This window comes from Pungitius pungitius, chromosome 17 (genome assembly GCF_949316345.1).
Source record: "Pungitius pungitius chromosome 17, fPunPun2.1, whole genome shotgun sequence".
Classification (NCBI taxonomy): domain Eukaryota; kingdom Metazoa; phylum Chordata; class Actinopteri; order Perciformes; family Gasterosteidae; genus Pungitius; species Pungitius pungitius.
In genome coordinates, this window is record NC_084916.1 from 2,751,660 (window position 1) to 2,774,403 (window position 22,744).

At 42.4% G+C, this 22,744-nt stretch overlaps 1 protein-coding gene across 3 annotated transcripts; it reads right to left on the reverse strand.

Annotated features, from left to right (window-relative positions):
- Nucleotides 1-3,509: 3,509 nt before the first annotated feature.
- thrap3b (thyroid hormone receptor associated protein 3b) lies at nucleotides 3,510-21,227 on the reverse strand. Of its 3 annotated transcripts, none has more exons than XM_037474100.2 (11): nucleotides 21,177-21,227; nucleotides 13,171-13,323; nucleotides 9,562-10,416; nucleotides 8,552-9,169; nucleotides 7,981-8,147; nucleotides 7,698-7,809; nucleotides 7,538-7,613; nucleotides 6,777-6,952; nucleotides 5,976-6,204; nucleotides 5,348-5,509; nucleotides 3,510-5,067 (listed from the first exon to the last, which is right to left on the reverse strand). In XM_037474100.2, exons 2-11 carry the CDS (start codon nucleotides 13,290-13,292, stop codon nucleotides 4,840-4,842), a joined length of 2,745 nt encoding a protein of 914 aa, XP_037329997.2. In that variant the 5' UTR covers nucleotides 13,293-13,323; nucleotides 21,177-21,227; the 3' UTR covers nucleotides 3,510-4,839. The 3 variants fall into 3 exon arrangements, with proteins under 3 accessions (XP_037329997.2, XP_037329996.2, XP_037329998.2); XM_037474099.2 differs by lacking the exon at nucleotides 21,177-21,227 and adding an exon at nucleotides 17,337-17,747; XM_037474101.2 differs by lacking the exons at nucleotides 13,171-13,323; nucleotides 21,177-21,227 and adding an exon at nucleotides 11,847-11,974.
- Between the last annotated feature and the right edge of the window lie 1,517 nt (nucleotides 21,228-22,744).

The window sequence follows — 22,744 nt, forward strand, 5'->3', positions numbered from 1 at the left end:
CAGCCTTTAAATTGGCTCGTGTCTCTGACCCCATCCCTTCCGGTGTTTCCCTTTCCTCATTTCCCAGCAGCCTTCCTTAGTTTGAGCTGCAGCGCTGTGGGCCTAGTGACTACGAACGCTGCTGTCCATGCACCAACACTGAGACTGTCTGTTGGCTGGACTCTCCTCCTGTGTGTGACAACTGCAGTGGCTTGTGTCCGTTGTTCGTTAAGTGGTGCGGAATGGAGAAAGCTGAGGGTTTTAGGAGTCAACAACTCACGGGACAGAATGAGACACAGGTCTGTGCTCCTGGTCCTAGATAAATAGCTCAAAATACCACAATATCCAGACTGTTCCCAACCTCATTCACAGAGAAACGTACATCATCTCCTCTGCTGTGAATGTGTATCAACTTATTTGTACTATATGAAATACAATTGACAAATGTATTAATAATGAAAGCAATTAATACTCTGTTGTATACATATGTAATGTTTAGGGCCGGGACTCGATTAAAAATATTAATCTAATTAATTAGAGGCTTTGTAATTAATTAATCGAAATTAATCGCATTTTAATTGCATAAATATTTGACCTGAGAACAGTGAGAAGTAATTTTTTTCACATGGATTTTTATTTTTGTTCAACCAATTCCAGCAGACAAGTGTAGGAATAGCATATTTAGAAATATAGTACTTTCAGAAATTCAGGTAGCCTATAGGTAAGTAGACCTTCTGTAAACTAGGTTTTTTTAAGTAGACCAATACTTTCAAGTACATTCAGAACATTGGTTATTTTTTCAGACGTGGACTTAGTTACCCTGGTCCTTAAACCAGCCATCTGATACAGTGTGGGTTGGGTGTGGGTCCTTGTACTCGGAGTCCACGCTAGCTGCTAATTGTTTTGCGTTGAGGTGATACTTGAGGCTCGATGTGAATTCCTTGTTGCACAGCTTGCACGCAACCACACTCTTATCGACGCTTCCATCCGTGTGTTTATTATAATAAGATTTCCCATTCACGGGGCCAACCGACACGGTCTCGTTAGCTTCTTCGTTCATGTTCACTGTGGTTTGTTGTTGTCTGAAGTCATGAACGCTAGTTGGTGCTCCAGTATAATCGGTCCTCCGAAACTCATCCAGTGAGAAACGTTCCACGGTGCAAAAAATAAGTGTAAAAATGCGTAAAAAATATTTAATGTGTTATTTTTTGTTTAATTAATTAATCTTAATTCACATTGTAATTAATTAATCGTAATTAACGCGCTAAAGTCCCGGCCCTAATTTTAAATTAAACAAACAGTGACACTGTGAATCATCGTGAGTTCTGGTGTCTCTAGTGGAATCAAAGCTGACCTTCCTGATCCACATTTGGGATTTGATTCTCTCTCCTCAAGGTGCCGTGTGTCAAACGTGTTTATTTCTTCCGGGATTTATTCTCCACTCAGCTGAGGAGGACCCTCAGACTGGTTTAGCTCCATAGGGGAGTCGGTATGGATCCTCTCAATTCACACGCGGGCATCAGCACACATGTCGAAAAAAGTGAAATAAGGATCACAGCATAAAAGTAGTGAAATCAACTAGGGCTTTATTAGAAATGCCATTGTATGACTTTACTTGACCTGCAATTCTATTATAACGGTATGGAACGGTTGTGGATTCCAGCCTGAGAATCTATGAGAATTGAGGTTGGATTCAAAAGCATCAACAGGTGTGTAGTGGAACAGTGCAGGGAGATAGCAGGAAGGCTGAAGTGTGGAGGATCCTCAGTTCAAACCTGCTCTCTCACAAGGAGGTTTGGTTGCAGTCAGGGCTTCAAACTGTAAACTTTGAAACAGTTTTGAGGTTTAGTAAACATTCCCAAGGTCTAATATGAGAAACGGACACATTGAGGCATGTGCTTGAATAGCACAAGGGAACAACTGAAGGGCTGCAGGCTCCAACCTGCTGTCTGAGGTTGTGGGTTCACGCCCCTTAATGCAGACATCACTTTTGCTTTGAAAGAGTTTTGAGGTTTGAATAGCAGTCTCAAGGTTAAATACGAGAAACAAAGGTTTGATTAGTTTGTGGTGAAGTAGCACAGTGGAAGAGCTGCTGCCACAAGCCTGCACTGAACTTGAAGGTTGTGGGTTCAAGGCCAGTCTTGGTTTTGAGCCTTTGGCTTTACTTCAGGTTTGAGTAGCAATCTCAAGGTTAAATACAACAAACAAAGGGCTGGTTAGTGTGTGGTGAAGTAGCACAGTGGAAGAGCTGCTGACATAAGCCCCTTCACTGCCCTTGAAGGTTGTGGGTTCAAGGCCAGTCTTGGTTTTGAGCCTTTGGCTTTACTTCAGGTTTGAGTAGCAATCTCAAGGTTAAATACAACAAACAAAGGGTTGGTTAGTGTGTGGTGAAGTAGCACATCGGAAGAGCTGCTGACATAAGCCCCTGCACTGCACTTGAAGATTGTGGGTTCAAGCCCTGATGTGGAAATAGCATTTAAAAAGAGTTTTGAGGTTTAGCTCAAATGCTCAAGGTTAAATAGGAGAATCAAAGTTGCCAAAATGTGACCAGGACTGGTAGTGTAGGGGTGCATGCTAGAGCCCAGAAGCCTCTGTGCGCACCGCCAGTGGGTTCAAATCCCGCTCGTGCCAAGTCTTGAGCACACTACCGCGGAGGTAGTAGTGGGGGCATTGTCCCCACGGTTGTTTCAGAGAAGTGAACCCTAGGGGTTATGCAGAAACACAAGGCGCGTTCACTTGAGTTATGATGGCATTGTCAAGAATGATGAAGAATCTTTTGCTGATGAATTTGATGTTAATTGCTTTAGCACTTATTAGCCATGCTACGTAGCCTATAGGGTTCCACCTTTTTGACAGGTGAAGATGAGCAGATGTGTCTCATTCAGTGGTCACACTGACATGAAACTTATTACAGCCTCTGAGGGCATTTTTCAAGACAATCACATGTTTGTCTACTTCAGGGCATCCTGTGGACAACCTTAAACTGACAGTCTGGCACAGGGTGTAGATTTGTTTACCCTTTTTAGTGCATCCACCCTCCAATTCTCTGTTACATTCAAATTCAACTCACATGGTGCACCAATCCGTCTCTGGGGCAATATCCTATTATAATTTTTTATAAATATCAGTTACCCAAAACTAAAAAAGGATTTAGGAAGAGCCACCATGTCCCTTGAGGGTTGAACCCAGATAAGGTTTAAAGTACAGAAATTTGGGGCATTTGGCATTAGTGACAGGGACGTGTAGGTTGCTCCATCTAAGATCATTCCAGTCATGTCATGGAAAAAAAATATTGTGAAAAAAGTCAAAATATGTAGGGTCAAAAAAGAAAAGATTTTTTAGGTAAAACATTATTATAAAAAAATATACGTAAGGTCAATATATATATATATAATAGAATATATAATATATGTTATTGGACGGTGTTATTTTACACACACACGGGCGGTATGTTAGAGCTCAACCAATGAGGAAGCAAATTTCAACTCCGGTTCAGACGTAAACTTAATCAAGCACACTAGCACAGTGGCCCTGATTCAAAGAAAACTTTATTGAAAATTAAAAGACAGAACTCCAAAGCTCTTGAGAACAGTAAAAAAGTATTGAGCTTCAGATGAAAGACAGTTCTACAGTTCTGTTTAGTACATGCAGTATGTAGTCAGAGGTGGGACCAAGCAGCACAGTGAGATTCACAAAACAGAGTCTTTCATGAACTAAACGTTATGTTGTCCTCTTTACTTTCTGTGTAGGTTGTGACAGGAGTTAAGTTTGATTTTTTTTTTGTTGAGGATTCACTGCAACTTCTGTCTTTAAAAAAAATGAACAATATTCAACTATGTTTTCCCTTCCCCTGGTGTTCAGATTACACCAATTTAGCTCCTATAATTCTATACACATCACCCTCTTATAATAACTCATTTTATTTTATTTTTATTAAAATGCTAAAACAAGAGGTAGCCACTTACCTAAATTGATTTCACAAGGGAGAAAACCTACATGTTTATGTGTCTAAAAAAAGAAAAAGATCTGTGGATTTTGGTGTCAAATTCTTTTACAATTTAAAAAAAAACACCCACAATTTATGCGAATATACTGGAACACGAACACACACACGTAAAAATGTCTTCACTTCCTAATGAGAAATACAGGTTAAGTGGCACTAATGAAAAAGCTTGGATAAGTGACAAACAGATTGTTCGGAGCGGTTCATCAAATGATTTTCCATGTGTGCTAATTTGAGGATGGCTCACTACCGATTGGTCCCGAGGAGCGAGGTATGAATCAAACGCTTCATGCAGTAACATCAAAGATTTATCACAGGCCCAAAAGACAAAGGAAGAAAGAACAAGGTGGAAATCATCTGACGCCTGGCTACACTCAAACAGGTACAGCTGGGCCTCTCACAGCCGGGGCTGTACCCTCTAACAGATTACACATGTATTGTTATATATACTGTATATGTCATTTCTAAGGCACAAATGCATTTCTCATCTTGTCATATTTTCAAAGAATATTCATCTTTGTTGCCTCAGTATTTTATCCATTAAAAAGATACCATTGAGCCAACCGGCTGCAAAAAAGAAAAGACAAACGGAACAAATCACCTTCACATAAAAGCACTCTGAAATGAAGCTAAGCTCACATACAAAACGTAACAGAGTGCCGCTCCTCGTTCTAGTCGGTTCTCTCTTCACTTAAACCGTGAGAAGGCTCAAACCCACTGAACACATTTTCTTTTCTTTTTTTTTTTACTATTAACAACAACATGACCTGGAGGGGAAAACAAAAAAAGAACAACCCTCCATCGCCGCAGTAACCGTTACCACACTGACTACACAGGAGGAGGAGGAGCCAGCTGCTCTACTGCTTCTGGGCGGAGGCGTCTCCGGCGCTCTTGGCGTCTTTACGCTCTACTTCTGCGCTGTCGTCTCCCAGCTCCCCCTCCTGCCCTCCCTGGAACATGTCGTGGGTCCACTTCGGGCTGCTGCCCCCCTTACGGTAGACAAAGCGCCCCCGGCGGGGCGGGAAGGAACCCCGGCCCCTCCCGCGGCTGTCCACCCAGGTTTTCTCGCCATCGCGGTCATCATGCTGGACGGGGGACACAGGCAATGGGGAAAAGGTCAATTCAGAAGGCCTTTACACAGCAGGACCATCAAGACGGGACGAGTCTGGCCCCACCCTCAAGGACTCCGCTAAACCCCACAACTGCAGAGTTTACAGCAGCGTAACTAAATTTATTTTGTTTTATTCCCTCTACTATTTGTTAGTAATAAATTCTACTCTGACATGCCGTAGTGTTTGTGAAAAAGGCCCATGTTTTGAGAGCCTTGTCATGCCACTGAATCAATTAGTAATTTCAGAGGCTCACCAGGTAATACTTCCTGCTCTTGGGAGTGTATTCAGGGTCCCACTCCTCATCTGGAGGGCGCACTGCAGGATTTACATTTGCAGGGTTTCCATTGCTGCTGTTGTTGTTGTTGTTGCCTGGATAATTTCCCCTGCTCCACCCTCTCCCTCTGACTCTGGGGAACTGTAATCAAAACAACAAGGTGGAGTCAAACTTGCAGTCAAAGGACAAGCACATATTTTACAATAAGTAAATATTTGTATTGTTATTATTAATATTTTTGATCCATGTCAGAGAAAATAGGAGAAATTGACTCCGGGACAATGACAACGACAGAACACATTAATTAATTAAAGCCATACTGATGGAAATTTGGCATTTGTTTTTAGTGATATGGGGAAGTTCCACTGATTTACGCTACATTACCTCAATAAAAATCATGTAGTGCATGGAATGTGTATGAGAGTGTCATCATCATTATCATCATCCACATTATGTTCCTTAGCATTAGGAGGAAGGAACAGAACAGAAGCACAGTCTACTGAGACGCCATTAGGGACAAAGTATTGCAAGAAGATGAGACGTCAGTAGGTCAATGACCAAACACCAAAACAGCTGGAGAGATGAACGAGGCGCGACGGAAACTTACGAATCCGCGGCCTCGGCCTCTCTCTGCATTGTGGCCGTCATAGTGGCCTCTCTCTCCGGACCCGCAGTAGTCGCGTGGAGGATAACGCATCTGACCGTAGCACTCCTCAGGGTGCTCCATCCCTTCTCCTCCCATGAACTCCTTACCTCTGTAAGGTGGAGGGTAGGGGGATGGAGAGGAGGATGAGGAAGAGGAGGAAGGAGAGCGCTCCCGCTTCTTCTTACCCTTCCTGTGGGCAGAGAACGTCAAGGTTGGATGAGACCCCAAAAAGTGTCAAAACAGCTGAATATACAGGTTGTGGAATATTTGTTGAGTAGTTACTATGGTCACAGGAGACATGACTCACATTATTACCAGAGAAGGTGCTGGATGTTCTATAATCTGTGAATGCTAATTCAAGTTTTCCTATTAAGCATTCACAGTTCCTCAGACTTTAAAAATGTGTTTAATCCTAAGTGTATTATTTGATCATTTCATTCTTGAAACCCTTAACAGCCGCTTTCATCCTAAAAACCGATATTTTACACATTTCTTATTTCTGAATAATAGGGTAACATGTTATGGCCCCTGTTCCCCATCATACCTGATTTGGGGGGAAGTTATAAAATGTACTCTAGAACGGAGGGAAGAAGGCACACTGCGGGCCTGCACAGTGGTGGCAGGTTGTTGCGCTGCTGTGTATCCGCGAACATGGCAACATAGTACCAATAGTCACCTCCTCTCCAAACATCCCTGTGGCCTTGTAGCTGTTTGAAGGAAGTACTCTGTAGGGGGCGAACAGACGCTACAGATTGGACGTACTTGGATTTCTTGTGGTGTTTCCCAGATTTCTCAGAGGACTTCTCTCTGCTCGCTCCTCGGGAGCCTCCGGGGCTCCTGTCTCCTTCGCGCCTCGGCTCCTTCCCGGCAAACCTCTTGCGCCTTTCAATATCCAGGCGAAGGTCCATCACGTCACCTTTGAACTTTTTACTTGGATCCTGCGTGAATACGTGTTTGTTAGCGACCAAACCAGCCGTTTGTAACACTGATCAATAGATTCAGATTTGCTATGAATGTGATTGGTTAACATTACAAAAATGTAATCAGTGCATTACAAATTAAGAAGTATTGTGTTCCCTCTGGTGGTTAGGAAAAATAGTTATAGAAAATGTTGCTTAAAAAAAATTTGACAATAAAACAAAAAGTATTTGTGGAAACCAGCAGCATGCATGTAGCTTAATAAAATTTACTGAATTTTATAGCGTTTTTTCGTAGCTTCACTTTTTTTCTTTCAAGAAAAATACTTACAAGGTAAAGGCACTGATAAGCGTCCCTTGAGAGGCTTGGATTCGGGATCTTAATTCACTTCCTTTTAGCCTTTGCTTGGGCTCGTACATACCCAATCAATAACCATATCTCATAGGCTGGGGGGGCTTGCTCGGCACTTACAAAACACAATTGGGTTCTTTTGATTTAGAAATATGCATCCTTTGAAAGAAAAGCACAAAGCTGAACACTGGTGCTTTGGGTCGTCTCAGAATTTGCTTGTTCCAAATACGTCAAGTTTCAAAATGGCAGGTCACCTTGTAGCTGGTCTCCTCCATATCCTCAAACAGGTGAGAGTGCCTCTTAAAAGCACTTGGGGAAACATCGATTCTCCTGAGAAAGGAGGGGAAAACCGCCTATGTCAATAACATACGTTTCAGGATGTCCTCAGATGAGATAATGACACCTTGTAGATACCTGTGGATTTCTGGGCTCTTCCTTGGCTTCATCATTTCTACCTCTGCAGCTTTTCTTTGGTACATGGCAAACCGCTCACTTAGAGTCATGTCTGAGGATGGGAAGTGTTGCGCTGCCAACGAAGAACAACACACTGTTAATCCAAGATGAAGCAGCTGCATGCCAACATATTACATAATGTCAAGGAACAAAATATCCACCGGATCTCCTCAACCGTCCAAACTGCTGTCGCCTCACCACCGTTGAGCCCCCGGAGACACAACCATCCTCGGTCATACTTTACCTTTGATGTAGTGCACGATTGAGACTATGTGCTGAGCGAACAGCTCCGAGGGGCTCCGGCGGAGCTGTGGCGACTGAACATGCTGGAAAATGGAACGAAACTCTGGATCTTTCTTAGTGGGATTGGGCATCTCTCGGGACATGATGCGCTCTTTAGACAGGGAGGAACTGCAGAAACAGAAGAGGCAGGAACACTGAACGATGAGTAAATAAAACATCATTGCTCATAGTTAGAACAGACAACAGGCCTTTTCCCCAGCCACCGTTTTTTATGGACAAATATTAATTTGCTTTTTTGGGTGGTTTTGTTTTTCTGCCATAGAGAAAAATGATTCTTGATGAGTCTACTGCAGTAACGAGCCAGGTATTGAATAGTCTATAAAGCCAACAATTACTAGAGTGAGAAAAGGTTATGATACCAAACTCTGACCAAAGTCAAAGAAAACCATTCTGACTGTGTGTGTGTGTGTGTGTGTGTGTGTGTGTTGTCACAGTCCTCGATAAAGGGATTTACATATTTCAATTAGGAAGAGGATCTGTTCAAATAATTTACCTTGAAAATAACCTCTTACCTGGGCATCTCATCAACAGAAGCAATTTTGTGTTCAAAGTCGTCCCTTGATGCCGACATGTGACGTAGAGGGGACTCCTCGCGACGAGGGAACGCTACGGGAAACAGGGGGCGCTCCTTCTCTCTGGAGGTTGTGGGGGGGGACAGACTCCTCCTGGACTTCTCCTTGTCTTTCTTCTCCTTCTTCTTGGACTTCTCCTCCTTCTTGGAGCTGTGCTTGCGGCCTCGGTAGAACTCTTCCTCCATGTGATCCAGGGGCTCGGCTTCTTCGGCATCTCTGCGGCTTTTCTCTTTAACCGACGGGTAGGACGTCGAATAGCTCGGCTCATCCCCCCACTTCCCGAAAATGTCGCGAGCAGTGAGGGTGGTTTTGGCATCGCCGTCCTCATTGATGTCCCTCTCTTTCAGCCCGTGAGACTTGAGGAACTCCTCTTCTCCAGCGTCAAAGAAAGGCAGCGTCTTGCCCTCCTTGGAGTCGGACGAAGAAGTAGCAGAGATGTTGAAAAGGTCTCCGGACTTGCCTCCTTTCTCGAGCTCTCGGTCAGTGCCGCTGTGCTCTTTATCGCGACCGTTCTCCTTTTCAGCGGCCTGCTTTTTGTTTTTGTTCTCAGCCAAGAACCTGAAACAGACCAGACTGAGCCTCAGTACCTAAAACTGGTGCTCGTTGCACTAACAACATTCCAGACTGAGATTAACCATGGAGGGAGAACAAGAACACATAATCGCATCGGTGTAATTCTATTGTTAAAATACTTTAAATACAAAAGAGAAAGCCAGACGCTCCTCAATTGTAATACTTAAATAAAAAAACAATATGAACAAGTGGTATTTCATTACAGCCACCTACATCAATGCACTTTTTTGCAGTTTTACTTTACCCCTTTTCACACTTGTGTTCCTCCAAGACACTCTAAAAAAGCATCGATGTGTTTGAGAGAAAACTAATGTTCATCATTTGTCAGAAGGTGTTAAAAGAAAATTGCATGAATCAAATAAAAGGAATAGACCTACTTCTTGAATGCAGCAGAGATCACAGTCTTATCTTCACATTTGGCCTCTTCCTTTGAGAAGAACCCAAAGCCACTGAAGGAGGCAGTTTGTCCGGACTTCGTGGGGCTCTTTGCTGGGGGGGTCACGGTGCCAATGGTTTTCCACATAGGACCGCCGCTCACAGACGCTTTGCCGTCCAGACCAGTCGGGTCACCTTCTTTTTTTGTGTCTGGGCTGATTCGTTTGGGACTGGTATCATAGTCTATCCATTTACCTCCGGATACCTTCTCGATGGCGCCACCGTCTTCTGCTCGACCCGATTTTTCTCCCTTACCCTCCGGCTTGTCCTTAGCATCCTTGGCTCCAGGCTTTCCCTTGCTGCTGCGGTGAGGCGGCGATGAGGACCTGGACCGCGAGGAGAAGCTGGAGTGCTTGGAGCGCCGAGATCCCTGCGAGGACGAGCGCTCCGAGTAGTGGGAACGGCTCCGGCTGCCCGAGCGCTTCTTCGGTGTGCGGGAGCGGGAGCGCCCCCTCCTTGGGCTGTGCATGTGGTGGTCCTGGTCGTGATGGCGATCGTGCCACCCTCCTCCACCGCCGCCGCCGCCGCCGCCGCCACCACCACCACCACCACCGCCGCCGCCGCCACCACCTCCGGCGCCTCCCTGCCAGTTGGACTTATAGCCATAGCCCCCACCACCTCCCCTGTTCTGGTAATGGCTGCGTGGGTAATAGCCTCGGTTTCTGGCACGGTAGTGGTAGGGCCTGCGGTAGCCTCGGTTGTAGCCCCGGAAGCCCCCTCTGTTGTTCTGATAGTCCCTGGAAGGATAGTTTCTGTAGGACGGAGAGTGTGAGCGAGATCGGGAGCGAGACCTGGAGCTGGACGAGAGAGAAACAGAATCACGTTATTCAGGGCAAAGCATGTGCCGGGGCAAACAATAATGTCAACTTTGCAATCCCATATGAGCAACAGAGTGCAGCTGGAGTCTTACTCTTCTTAAGGGACCACCAGTGAGCAACAACATCCCATCGCAACACTGCAGATCATGTGATAACATGTCCGCTCCTCGACCAATGAAACACAGGATTTTAAAAGCAAAGCTTCTCCCCAAGGAATCACCCAAAAGGAGAAATTTATATCTAGTGGACAGATTATTATTGAGTCAAACTGCAGTCTGCATCGTCAAGAAGGAACCTTTGAGCCAAAAATGTGGATAGAACATGGACAAGAAAATAATGATTTTTAAGGCTGGCGAAAAATTCAAAAAGCATTTTAACAGATTTTATGGAGAAAATACATTGCCTGTAAGTTAAGTAAAGACAAAAGGTTACAACTCACAGTGGCAGGTGAAGTGGAGGGGCCTTAAAACAGATTAAAATTCCTTGTTTTTGTTTGTTCTGTAGTCATTTATTCTTATTTCCTGCAGAGCCACTTAGTAGTTATGCTTGCTACGTGTCACCTGTTGGTGCATTGCCTTCTTGCTCAGGTGTTATTTCCTAAAGAGCAAACAGCGTGCTGAGGGACACCCTGTGCTGCCAAGTGTGTTTAATAACCCAGCAGCGTCTCAACATGTACGATCATGGTCCGTGTTTTTAAAATCTCACCATGACAGCCATCTGATGAAAGGCTTCTTCACAACATAGCAACAATCATTCAGATATTTGACCAGCAGATGGAGCTTGAATCTCATTCATCTCAGGTTCAAAGTGCATCAGCATAGTTATTCGCCCCATTTTGTAGACCCCCCAGGAGTAGACACTGGCCTGGGTCCCAAAACAGTGTACTGGGAACCTTGACAGGAGACACAGACTTACTGCTGATCACTGTCAACAGAGGGCGGTAGTAAGCTACTGTAAGCCCAGTGACTCACCACGTTGTCTCGGCCATTCACGCACAGGAGGAAATGTGAAGAAAAATAGTATTACTGTATGGTCTACTCTGCCTATATCCAGCTTTTAGGGTTAGCTACAAGGTAACAGATACTCTGAAGTGAGGAAAACACAAGAGTCATTTAAACTAGACAAAACACACAACAGATGCCAACTCAGATAACCAATAAGACATTAGCATTATCTTTGAAAAAATAAAACACATACAAAACAGCAAACTGTAGAAGATTACAAAACAGCAAAATGTAGAAGATTACAAATAAAAGTAAACCAAGCACAAGATTCTTATTCTAGAGGAATGTAAAGTGAAATGTAAACGCAGGGATGTAAGACCTTGATTGACACAACACCTGTCACGATGGCTTGTAGAGCCACAAACTATTAAGCTACATATTAAGCTACATATTGAACCTGTGTACCTGTTCATCAAAGCGGCGCAATCTTGGACAAAAGAACATGTAGTCCCACAGGCAGGACGGTCTGTGCTGCTTTAATTCATAGGTTAGACAGCGTGAGCACCCAGGATGCAACCTGCTCTAATCCACAGAGGGAGGAGGCAGCGGAAGGGGAGGGAGATGAAACCAGGCCAAGAGTGCTCCCTCTACTCCTTTTTCTGTCTGACAATGATTGACCAGCAGTGTAGCAATGCTGCCCCCCAAAAAACTATCCAGTCCAACAATCTACCGCCTCCGGAAACGCATCAACCCTCAAGGGACAAACAAAAACATGGGCGGACAACAACAGGGCGGTCTGTGTAGGACCTGCCTCACCTAAAGCTCCACATAAAGAAATATATACTAATGGGCATACGGCTTGCCAGCTTCAACCTGTATTGCTTGTCACAAATATAGTTGACTGGAGAGTCCTTACAAGAACGAAGATGAGCTGATGCAATCAGCTTGAGGCGTTCACACAGGAAACGCATGCAAAATAAGAGCAAACATAGAGTCCAAAACCACATCAAGTGTGTCTCTGGTATGGACATGATGGAACATGTAGACATGGTCAGACCATTTACCCTAAAGAATTAAAACTGATGCAGCAGAACCAAATATGCTGTCTTTGTTGTTCCATGTCTCCTCCTTCCTTGTCGAAACACGCCTCCCACATCAGCCAGTTATGGGATGGAGGAAAAATGTCCCTTGTGAGATCAACGTTTACTACGCTAGTTGCATAAGGCCTATAGCTTTGGCTCAGATGAGGAGCGGCTACAAAAGTCTGGCAACTTTTATTTGTTCAAACTTCACACCATCAAATTATTTCATTTTCAACTCATTTTATTCATGTGAAGTGTCAAGTATTTTATTTATTCATGTATACACATTTGGTAATTTATCTTATTAAATTCAGCTCCCTCTGAGACAACATAGCAACATTTTGTGTTTTCAATCTAGATTTTGTACTGCAGATAGCTGAGGAGAGCTGTATCACTGAAACTAAATGGCTGTCGTGAGAGCAAAGGGTGATGAGCCGCTAGTTATTTCCTTGTTAAATATCAGAAACCACAGACTGCATATTATAAACCCGATGAAGGCACACATTTGTTGTATCCACTTGTATGGAAAAAATAGTCTGTTCAAGCAGGGATTAAATAGCTCCCATTTTCACAAAGTAAAACTATAAAATTACTAAAAGTAACTAATTAACGTAACCATATTACAAAGCATTAATAACAGCTGTAATTACAATGCAACATGTTTGAAAAACACTTGGTTAATATCAGAAACAGAACACTGGATTTACCTATAGCGACGTTTCCTGGATCTTGAGCGGGAGCGGCTCCTCGAGTGAGACCTGGAGTAGGACCTGGATTTGGATCTCGATCTGGAGCGGGACCGAGCTGGGGAATCCGGAGCCTTTGACATCTTTGTGCTTAGACCAGCCTTTTCCACTTATCTAAACAAGAAAACAAGTGCATTTAATTAATGTTCACAAGGGGAAGGAAACAGACAAAAAAGTTAAGCAATTATGCCCTTCAAAAAAAATGTATAGAATTCAAACACATCGTCTATATTCTCCAGGATTGTACAGCTGCATATTAGGCTCATTCACAAATAAGTTTTCTAGTTTCCAGCAGCATTCTAAAAACATAGATAATATATCAGCAGTTTGCAGACCGCAGTCAGACTTCACTTTGGCCATAGACACCTGCGCCGCCTCAATATTGTGAGGTAACCGTCACCAATGTGTACATGACGGACATAAATCGGAGACAAGCCTGGGACCGGACAGAGTACATGACACCTTGTCCCCAGTCACCAGGAGCCCTCACACTCTGCCTTCAGCAGCCCCTAAAACCCCATGTGACCTTGATCTGTCAAAACCAATGCAGTGATGATACAAAGAGGCCCCCAGGTTAGCTTTAAGACCAGAGCAGACAGCTGGAGCAGCATGAACACATGGACAGGCTGCTGCTGAAGAGAAGTGAGGTCTGGCACAACGTCAAAAAAAAGCTCAGCAGTGCAGCCATACGAAACCCTACTAGCAACAGGTTATGGCCTCAGTTTATAAATGAAGTAAGAATACGGTGATAGATTTTCCCTGTGTGCGATGTGTGACTACAACATATGATGATTGTCCTTTGTTGGGGCTGAGAGGGTCAGACATTGTACATTGTTGGAAAAACTGCAATGTTCTGAGGTGTGCAACATGAAGTCATCATGAAGACTGACCAGCACTTGGCGTTTCCCAGAGCTTCACTGTTTTAGTACATTTATCTCCAGCTATTGATTCCAGTGAATAGAACCTTCGAGAAGGCTTGAAGCATAACCTGTGTATGTTGTCAAATCGGTCTCCTACTTTCAAGTATTATTTAATAAATGAGTAAGATTGTTCTATGATTTAAAAGGCCTGGGCCACAATCAAAGTGGGCAGTATCTGGCCAAAACGTGAAATGAGTTTGACACCCCTGCTCTACTGCAACTATTGTAAAATAATAACAGCATGAAATGTCAGATAAAAAGACTGAAGATGCTGTGGTTAAATTCTAAACCGCTGATTTAAAAAGTATGTTTGTTCGTTTTGAAACAAAAGAAAAATGGCAAACACTCGATGTTCTCTTTTGATCACCCAGCCCTGACTTAGAAGTTAACAAACAGTGCTTTAGTTAAGTGACTTTGACCCCTCAGAAAGCTACTGAATCAACACTGACCAGAAATGAAAACCACATGTGCAACATGGCATCCCCTACTTCAGTGATTCTTGACCCCGATTGGGCTGCCAAAAACATACAATTTGTAAAATTTAAATATGTACAAATGAAATATCTTGCAAAAGCCAATCAGTGTTGAGATGCTCTGCTCGTCATCACCATCAATTATTATTATATTAACTATCTGTTGCATGAACGGTTAGGTAGTATTTTTTGTGCAGGTTTACATGCAGATCATAAATAAATGTCCTTATGATGATCACTGTATCCGTTTTTTTTTCTTGTTAATTTTTATTTTATTATTTTATTCAGTCACTGAATACAAATCCAACCTAGAATGATATAAAATAGTTAATCCATGACAGTGTTAATATTTGAATGGGCCCCGGGTCACTTTGTACTTAAAAAGTTGGGCCCTGAGTTCAGAAAGGTTAAGAACCCATGCCCTACTTCATCCCACAAGTGTATTTTTGTGTACATATATTTTTATAAATACATTGATGGGGTTTCTGGCAAGGAGAAAATGGTAGATGGAAAGAAATTGAAGCGTTGTTAATCTGCCAAGATGTTCCAATACATCAAAAATTATTGTTGCTCTTTCTTCATAATGGAGACAAGAGTCTACTGCAAAGTAGCGGCATTGGTCTCGAGCAGGTAGTGCTGCTTTTTCTTCAACAGGGACTCATTATGGCGAGGACAGGCACCATCTCTTATACAAATTATTCAATCTGCTAATCCACTGGTTACATCAAAGTCTAAAACAATTGCGGCTTATTCAAGACTCCCTTTGAGGACCCAGAGTAATGCATAATAGCGTTTTTTTCTTCAGTGGCTGGTATTTGGATTGGCTCTTTTTTTCAATGTTTGAAGGGCCAACAGTTGCTATGTGTGATACAATGGTTGCTACGTGTTAATACGGGGTTTCCCTCGCCACTACAAATCCAAAGCAGGCCAGTCAAGGGTTTTATTGACTACCAAAGGCCCTCATTGCACCTCTTCTGAACCTTAAACTTTCAATACACAAAATGGTGGGTACCTCATTGCACGCCCCATCCCACTGCTTGTTAGGTGGGCTATCGCAGTATGTCTGGTCCCATGTTACATTATGGAAAAACCCTCTCACATGCTAGTCATGACAAATGCATGTCCAGCTGAAAGTCTCTACAGGTAGTTTTCACAGAGTTTAATGTGCAGAGCTGTACAAATTAAGATGGTGGCCTAATAACACACTTATGATGGCCAAAGCAAAATGAGTGAAAATTTGGTCTTTTAACCTCTTAATATTTATATATTCATAGCATCATCTCTGAATCTGTTCCTCCCTGCAGACCTCATCTAGCGCGCCTTGAATGATAAGTATAGGGAGGTGCAGTTGACCACATTATCTATGGTGTTCAACCAAAGCTCTGCTCCCCCCTAGACATCAAAACTAAATAGGAAGTGAAAATAGCATGAGGTTTTCATCTCATGAAACAATCTTTGACAGTCTGTACTTCTTTAAATACTAGAAGTGAATCTAACGTTTAAAAAAAACTGTCCATTGAAATACACAACACTTTACTTTTCTCTTTCTGTAGCGCTAACTCATTATCCATTAAATAATGTGTGCTTTAAGAAAATGCAGCTAATGATGGGGACCTGGAATGGTTGTGTGGGTTACTGTTTACAGAAGGGTGTTCACCACACAACATAGAGGAAACAATGTGCATTATTGTTCAGGGGAAATATGTGAACGTTGGAAAGGAGAAGGGCCAAGGACAGTAGACAAAAAAACAGGGTTAAAGTTGCTCGAGCTTAAAGCAAATTTAGTATAGTTTAAGTGATTAAGTGTAACCCTTCGAAGTTAAAGTACAGCTTGTAAAAGCGCAAACAACATAGTATTTTCTTCTTGATCCCTCTACGTGATATGATGAAATGTAGCCGCCAAAAAATAATATCCTAGAGTGGTTTAATACAACTATTGGAGATGTACTACCAGTGTTGGAATGTAAATTTTGACTAAATAAAAAGTAATGTGCTGTATTTGATTACACCGTTGAGGTTTGTTGAGTTACAGCATTTCATGGTACTTAATTACATTTTGTATGCAAATATTGTACCTTTAACTCCACTGCATGTCCTTTTTGCCTAAATGCTTTGCAGATTCTAATCATTATGACTTAGGATTCTAGATTAAATCCTGTAGTTCAATTTAAAAAATATATTTAAAAAAAAACGTCGAACAGCTGCGATATTTTAGTGATAATACACAAATATATTTAAAAAAAAATGATAAGGCATGCCGTATTATGTCACGTTACAAGTAAAATGGTATTTCTCGACTGTAGTATGGCAACTTTCAATAATAAAAAAACATCTGAACATCGCCACTGGATATAATTACATGTTGGTAACACGAGCCACAGGGTTCAATGGTCAGTTTGGTTGGATGTTTAACGTTAGTTAATGATCACCAGTCGGGGAAGGCTATGTGCAACGTAAAGTATACGTCGTAGGTGCTGCTACACCAACAGCAGATAACGTTATAACAAACTACACACTACGCAATGCATATTATATATAGTTGGCAATTCTAAATGTGCAGTGGGGACACGCAGCACTGTAATCAATATTTAACGTGAAGCCCGATAAAACAGACTGAAGCTATCGATACCGAAGGGCCAACGTTAACGACATGCTTAGCGTTACCGACGGAAAAGCAGTTGACCTGACTGCCTAAAAACATCAACCTAGCTACAAAAAAATAAGTCACAATTACCTGTTCCTGTTTTCAAAAGAGTTGAGAGAGCTCGTTCGTATGAATACTCGGTGGTACAGTGCGGTCAGAGTAGCTAACCGTTGAGGCCAGGCTGCTCGGCTGCTCCCTCCTTCCTGGTTTTACTCCTCGGTCTCTCTAGCGGTCCGGGGCTAAGCGGATGTTAGCAGCTTAGCTCGTTAGCAGCGCGATTGTTACCACATAGGCCACCGAAACAGACGCACTGCGCCTGGGAAAAGGAAAGGCGCTCGGACTACCCGGACAGGCGCATTTTACGTATCCGCTGATGCTTCTATGTGTTTTTAAAATGTGCTAAATGTAGGTTTTTGTTGGCATCAAGCTCTAACGACCGAGAAACCCAGTTAGCTCACGACACTATCCTCGCTGGGCTCTAATCTCGCGATACTTTGTGAGTCGTGAAGCGTTGACGTGCGGGAAGAGAAGCTATGGGGTAAAGGCAGGGTCAACTTTCCCCTCAGGGTGAAATGAAGTTTATCTGATTTTTTCTCTCTGTGACACCCGTAGAATAGGTACTCAGCTGGATTAATCTGCCTGACGCCCCGATGTTCTCTGTGTTGTTGACACAAATCCCCTACTTTAGGAATATGCAGCCGTAGTGGAGGAAGTACTCTACTACTCAGATGTATATGTGTAAAAAAACTCAGTTTAAAGGTACTGCATTCAAAATGTACTAAAGCAGCTCTACAAAGTAGTGGCATCAGATTCTATTTTAAAGTATCAAAAGTAGAAGTAGGCTTCTCATTCTACAGAATGGCCCATTTCAGAATTATGCCATTACTGGATTGACATTTTTGATAATTTAATTTAATCATCACTTTAATGTTGCATCCGGTGGAGCTACTTTTAACTATTTTGAATCATTTAAAAAAAAATACATATTATTATATAATTTATTTGATGTATGTTTTGTTTTGATAACCTGATACTAAAAGTAACTAATGTAGTCAGACATTTAGCTGTTCTTGTGTCTAGTTCTGGTCTAGTTCTTGTGGTTTTCGCTCTATGTAGCGCTGTACTTCAGCAGCTCCTTGGAATATGTTATAGCTATGGTGAGGAACATGATATATAATACAATGCAAGTAAAAGTGCAATTTGGAGCACAAACGTCGTATATTCTCCCACTTCTAACAAGCATGGTGTCTGTGTTGAAGTAAATTATCAGCCACCTCTTAAGAGAACATATGACTGACATATCTAGGCATGTTGTGGGATGTATGCACAAGCTAAGCCTCTCACGGATGGTTAGCATGTGTACAGATGGAGTGAAGATTTCTATTTTCAGAGCATATTGTACAACTCAACTTCAAAAAAACAAGTTGACATTCAAGACTTCAAGTGGCTTACAATGATGCCATGAGACCCACAGGGAATAGTGCCAGTAAAACGTGTACGACTGCAGGAGTCAACACCTTTCAAACTGTTTTAAGAAACAAATGATGGTCTGCTCTAAGGACCTCAAACCTCCATCAACCGTTTCCCTCAGCAGTTCCTCAGTGTTGCGACACAAGGTGATCCCATTACTATCGCTTTGTTTATTAGCGGATCAAACTCCATGAGATGTTTGTCTTGTGTATTAGTAACGCATATTGTTATATTCCCAGAAAAAGCGCAAAATGACCAGTTAATAGCTCTGAATAGGTTTATTATTATGTATTACAAACTCCCCGATGCACTTATGTGACTAATTGACTTTTATTTTCTACATTGACAAAGCATTATAATATTTGTATGACGTCTTCAAGATTTTAAGTGCCTCTTTATTGGTTTTCAAGCTGTATTTCTAAGAACATCAGTGACATATTTACAGAACTACATTTGTGGGGTTTGTTCCTGTAAGTAAATATGTAAAAAGATAATAATGGTCAGGATCTTCTTATGACTTTTCCTTTTGAATCAATCAGGTCATTGAAATAAAATACTAATAATCTATTGTGTGTTAAACAGACAGCTGTCTTTAATCTTTCCATTGGTGTCTATAGAGGTTGTGCTGTTTGGCAGCTCTGAGCACTATTTTATTTATTTGAATCAAAATCCAGAAAAGAAGACGGCTTCCCCTGACTGTGAAATATCTTCTTGTGGGGCTGTGTACCATCTGTTCACCTTCAGAGAACTTTTAATCCCACACAGTGACGAGGAAGTCAATCCGCAGCCAACAGATTGGAGTGTCGTGTCAATTTTTCCTCTCCAATACACAACACTATCTTTCAAGTCGTTTTAGAACCCTTACCCCCAATTTAGCTCTACGTTGTACATATTTAGACCTTCAGAGGTGATAAGAACCAGAGTGCACAAAAATGGTAATACGTGTTGAACAAATAATTGACATAGTGCAGCAATGTTTTCTAAAATATTTCCTGCTTCACAGTCACAGAACATTTATACAACTGTTCATATCTAGTTCATGTGTGTACAGTATATCCACATCACACTCTTATTTCTGTATACACTGTCTCACTATTGGAATTACTTGTACTTGTACCAACAATATATATAAATATTACATCATATCATAGAGCTGCAACTCCAAAAGCGTCGGTCCGTCTGTTGCTCGCTGTCATAACCACATGTCATCTGTTCCACCGTCTGCATCAAAGACCTGATTGGAATTCTTATAATCCTGCATGGCACGTTGTGATCAAATTGCTCCTCGTTGACCTTTGGTTAAGAAATGCAAACAGTTGCAGCACAGGTGCTGAACACAAAGTTAAATTTACCCCCCCCCCCTTAGGCCACAATGTGAGGGGCTCCTTGTCTGTCACTCACTGTTACGAGCTGTTTATGTGGCATTGCTGGAGGTTTGAAGTCCAAGTGGCAGAGGACAACTCTGACCAGTGAGCGCACAAGAAGAGAAGTGAAATAAGAGTCAGTGAGATTAAAGGGTTTGTGGGGAGCATTTTGTGTCATCGTTAAAAATAGAACATATACCAAGCAATGTGCAAAAATACAACTACAGCAAATGAGCATGAACAAGTTTTAAAATATTACCTTTCGATTAGTGATGATCTGTCTTTATTAACTTAATTACTCCTCTTACAGTAGCAAGCAACTTTTTCTCTTTTTGAAGGGAAGCATCAAAAGTAAAACACAACTAACCTTCTTTGAGACCATTTATCTTGAACTGTTAATGATTGTACTGAAAGTAGAAATACTAGTTATAAATAATAAAGTTATAAATACTCCATTAAATGATTAAAGGTTCTAAATTCAACATAAAACTTTAATCAAAATTATTTTGATCAAAATAAAAACACTCATTATGGCTCCTTTAAAAGTGGAATATTAGATTATTCTTGCTTTGTACCTAAAGATTACATTTCAAAACACCTTAATGTTGTATAGTTTTGCAATACAAAGACACACTTATACTTTTAAAACTGCAATATTTCATCATTATATTATACAAACAAATAATGTGTTTGTATATGTATTAAGTAAGCAGTAGTGTCAAATATACTGTACCAGTCAAAGGTTTGGACACATTTACTCATTCAATGAGAAAGTGTAAAAAAGGGAACTACTCAAATAGACTTTAAGTACCTCGATATGTACGTAACACAGTACTTGGTTACATCTACAGTTACATGCCACTGATTGCTTTCAATGTTAATGTTCCCATTTTGTTATCTGCTGTTGCTTTTTCATTCCAAGACTCTCATTGTGAAACATTTGATTCAATTAGGAATACAACTTACAATTCAAATGACAAAAAACAGAGCAGCACAAAGCATGTAGGCCATGGAAACAGGTGTGAGACACAGAGAGAGAGAGAGAGATAAAGGGAGAGAAGGGAGAGGGAGAGAGAACAGAAAGTAAAAGGCTCACCTTGCAGGGGGGAGTGTAGAGAACAGAGACGTCTCTCTGCCTCCTGCTCTGTAGAAATGAAGAGCGACTTCACCGTTGGCCGTAGAGAGCGAAGCCAACCCCTCCCTCCCCTGTAATCCCCCCCTCCCCCCGCTGTCCAACAAGCACTTGGCGAAATCACATCTCTCAATTATAAATAGTTGACCCCGTCGGAGCGTTTTTCAGTGATGTTGTCGATGTTTGAAGTGATGGGAGTTACAGTATGCGCTTGCCTCCACGCGTTGAGGCTCCTCCAGGGAAACCACACGGACGGATTGGATCTCCACACCGTGCTCCCCCCCCCCGTCTCATTTGCCGAGTGAGGAATGGGCAGGTTGACACTCATGCATGACATACATTTTTAACTGTGTATCCTGTTGCTTTTGGCTGGAGCCCAATGTAAGCGGCGCGTGGACACGCTTGGTGCTCTGCCTCGAGAGCTACTCACAGATCACAGAAGGGAAGAAGTCGCTTCTGGGCGTTGACGTCGCTGGCCTGCATGCTTCCCTTTGACACATTCTGGCCTCACTTGCAACTGTGGCTTCCTGGTTTGATTAATGTCCCACTTCCACTTGATTGAGCAATTAACCAACCAGGGCCAATGTGGAACCAGAGATAGCAGCCCTACAAGACGTCACGTTGTATTGTGCAAACACAGATGTTTTCTGCGTTACACTCGTAAACAGAGGTGAAGAGCAACACATAGTTGAGACACTATGGGCCGGTCGACTGACATAACATACAAATCACATATAAAAGGCCCACCGATTGGACACACACTGGAAGCACAATGCAACCATGAATTGCAGGGACATGCACGTGGAACGACTCTCTGTATGCAGCGTTGCATTGTTTGGTGCAGGAAGCTCTCTACTTACAAAGTCAACACAAAGAAACACACGCCATGTGCCCCCCCCCCCCCCCCCCCGGGTTTCTGCAGGGTTTCTGTCACACCGCTGTGGCCAACCGCGGAGTGGTTGCACTGAACCCAGCTCCAGTGTTCTCTTTGAGTCATCCGATACGCTGGCCACCCTGTGACAGACGCATTATGAACCAAAGCGCTCGGCGATGAGAGACTTTTTTCAGAACAACGTTACCTGGAGCTGAGGTGAAAAAAGCAGCGACCACAGAGCATCTCATATTTGAAGGCCAACGTGCAGCATAACAAGTCTCATGCTCACACGTCTTTTAAAACCTTGGCTGGAGTTCACCTCAGGGCTGAATGGGGTCAGTTGGCTGCTCTGTGTAACATAAAGCCACAGCCAAACAAACACAAGCTAAAAACAGAGGCACCCTGTTACAACACAGGAATCGGGGTTATTCAAATAGAAAATCCCGAATGAGGACACAAACAAAACCTTGGAAACCGCACAATATTTTAGAAACCATTGATTCATTTATTGGGTTTGATGACATATTTGTATATATTTATTTGTACAGACACTCATTTTGCCTTTTTTTAGGCGTCTTTAGGCGTTGTTTTATAATAGTTCTTCATATTAGATGAGAGAGTATGCACCTTTTCTCTCTAAATCCTATCGCCCTATACT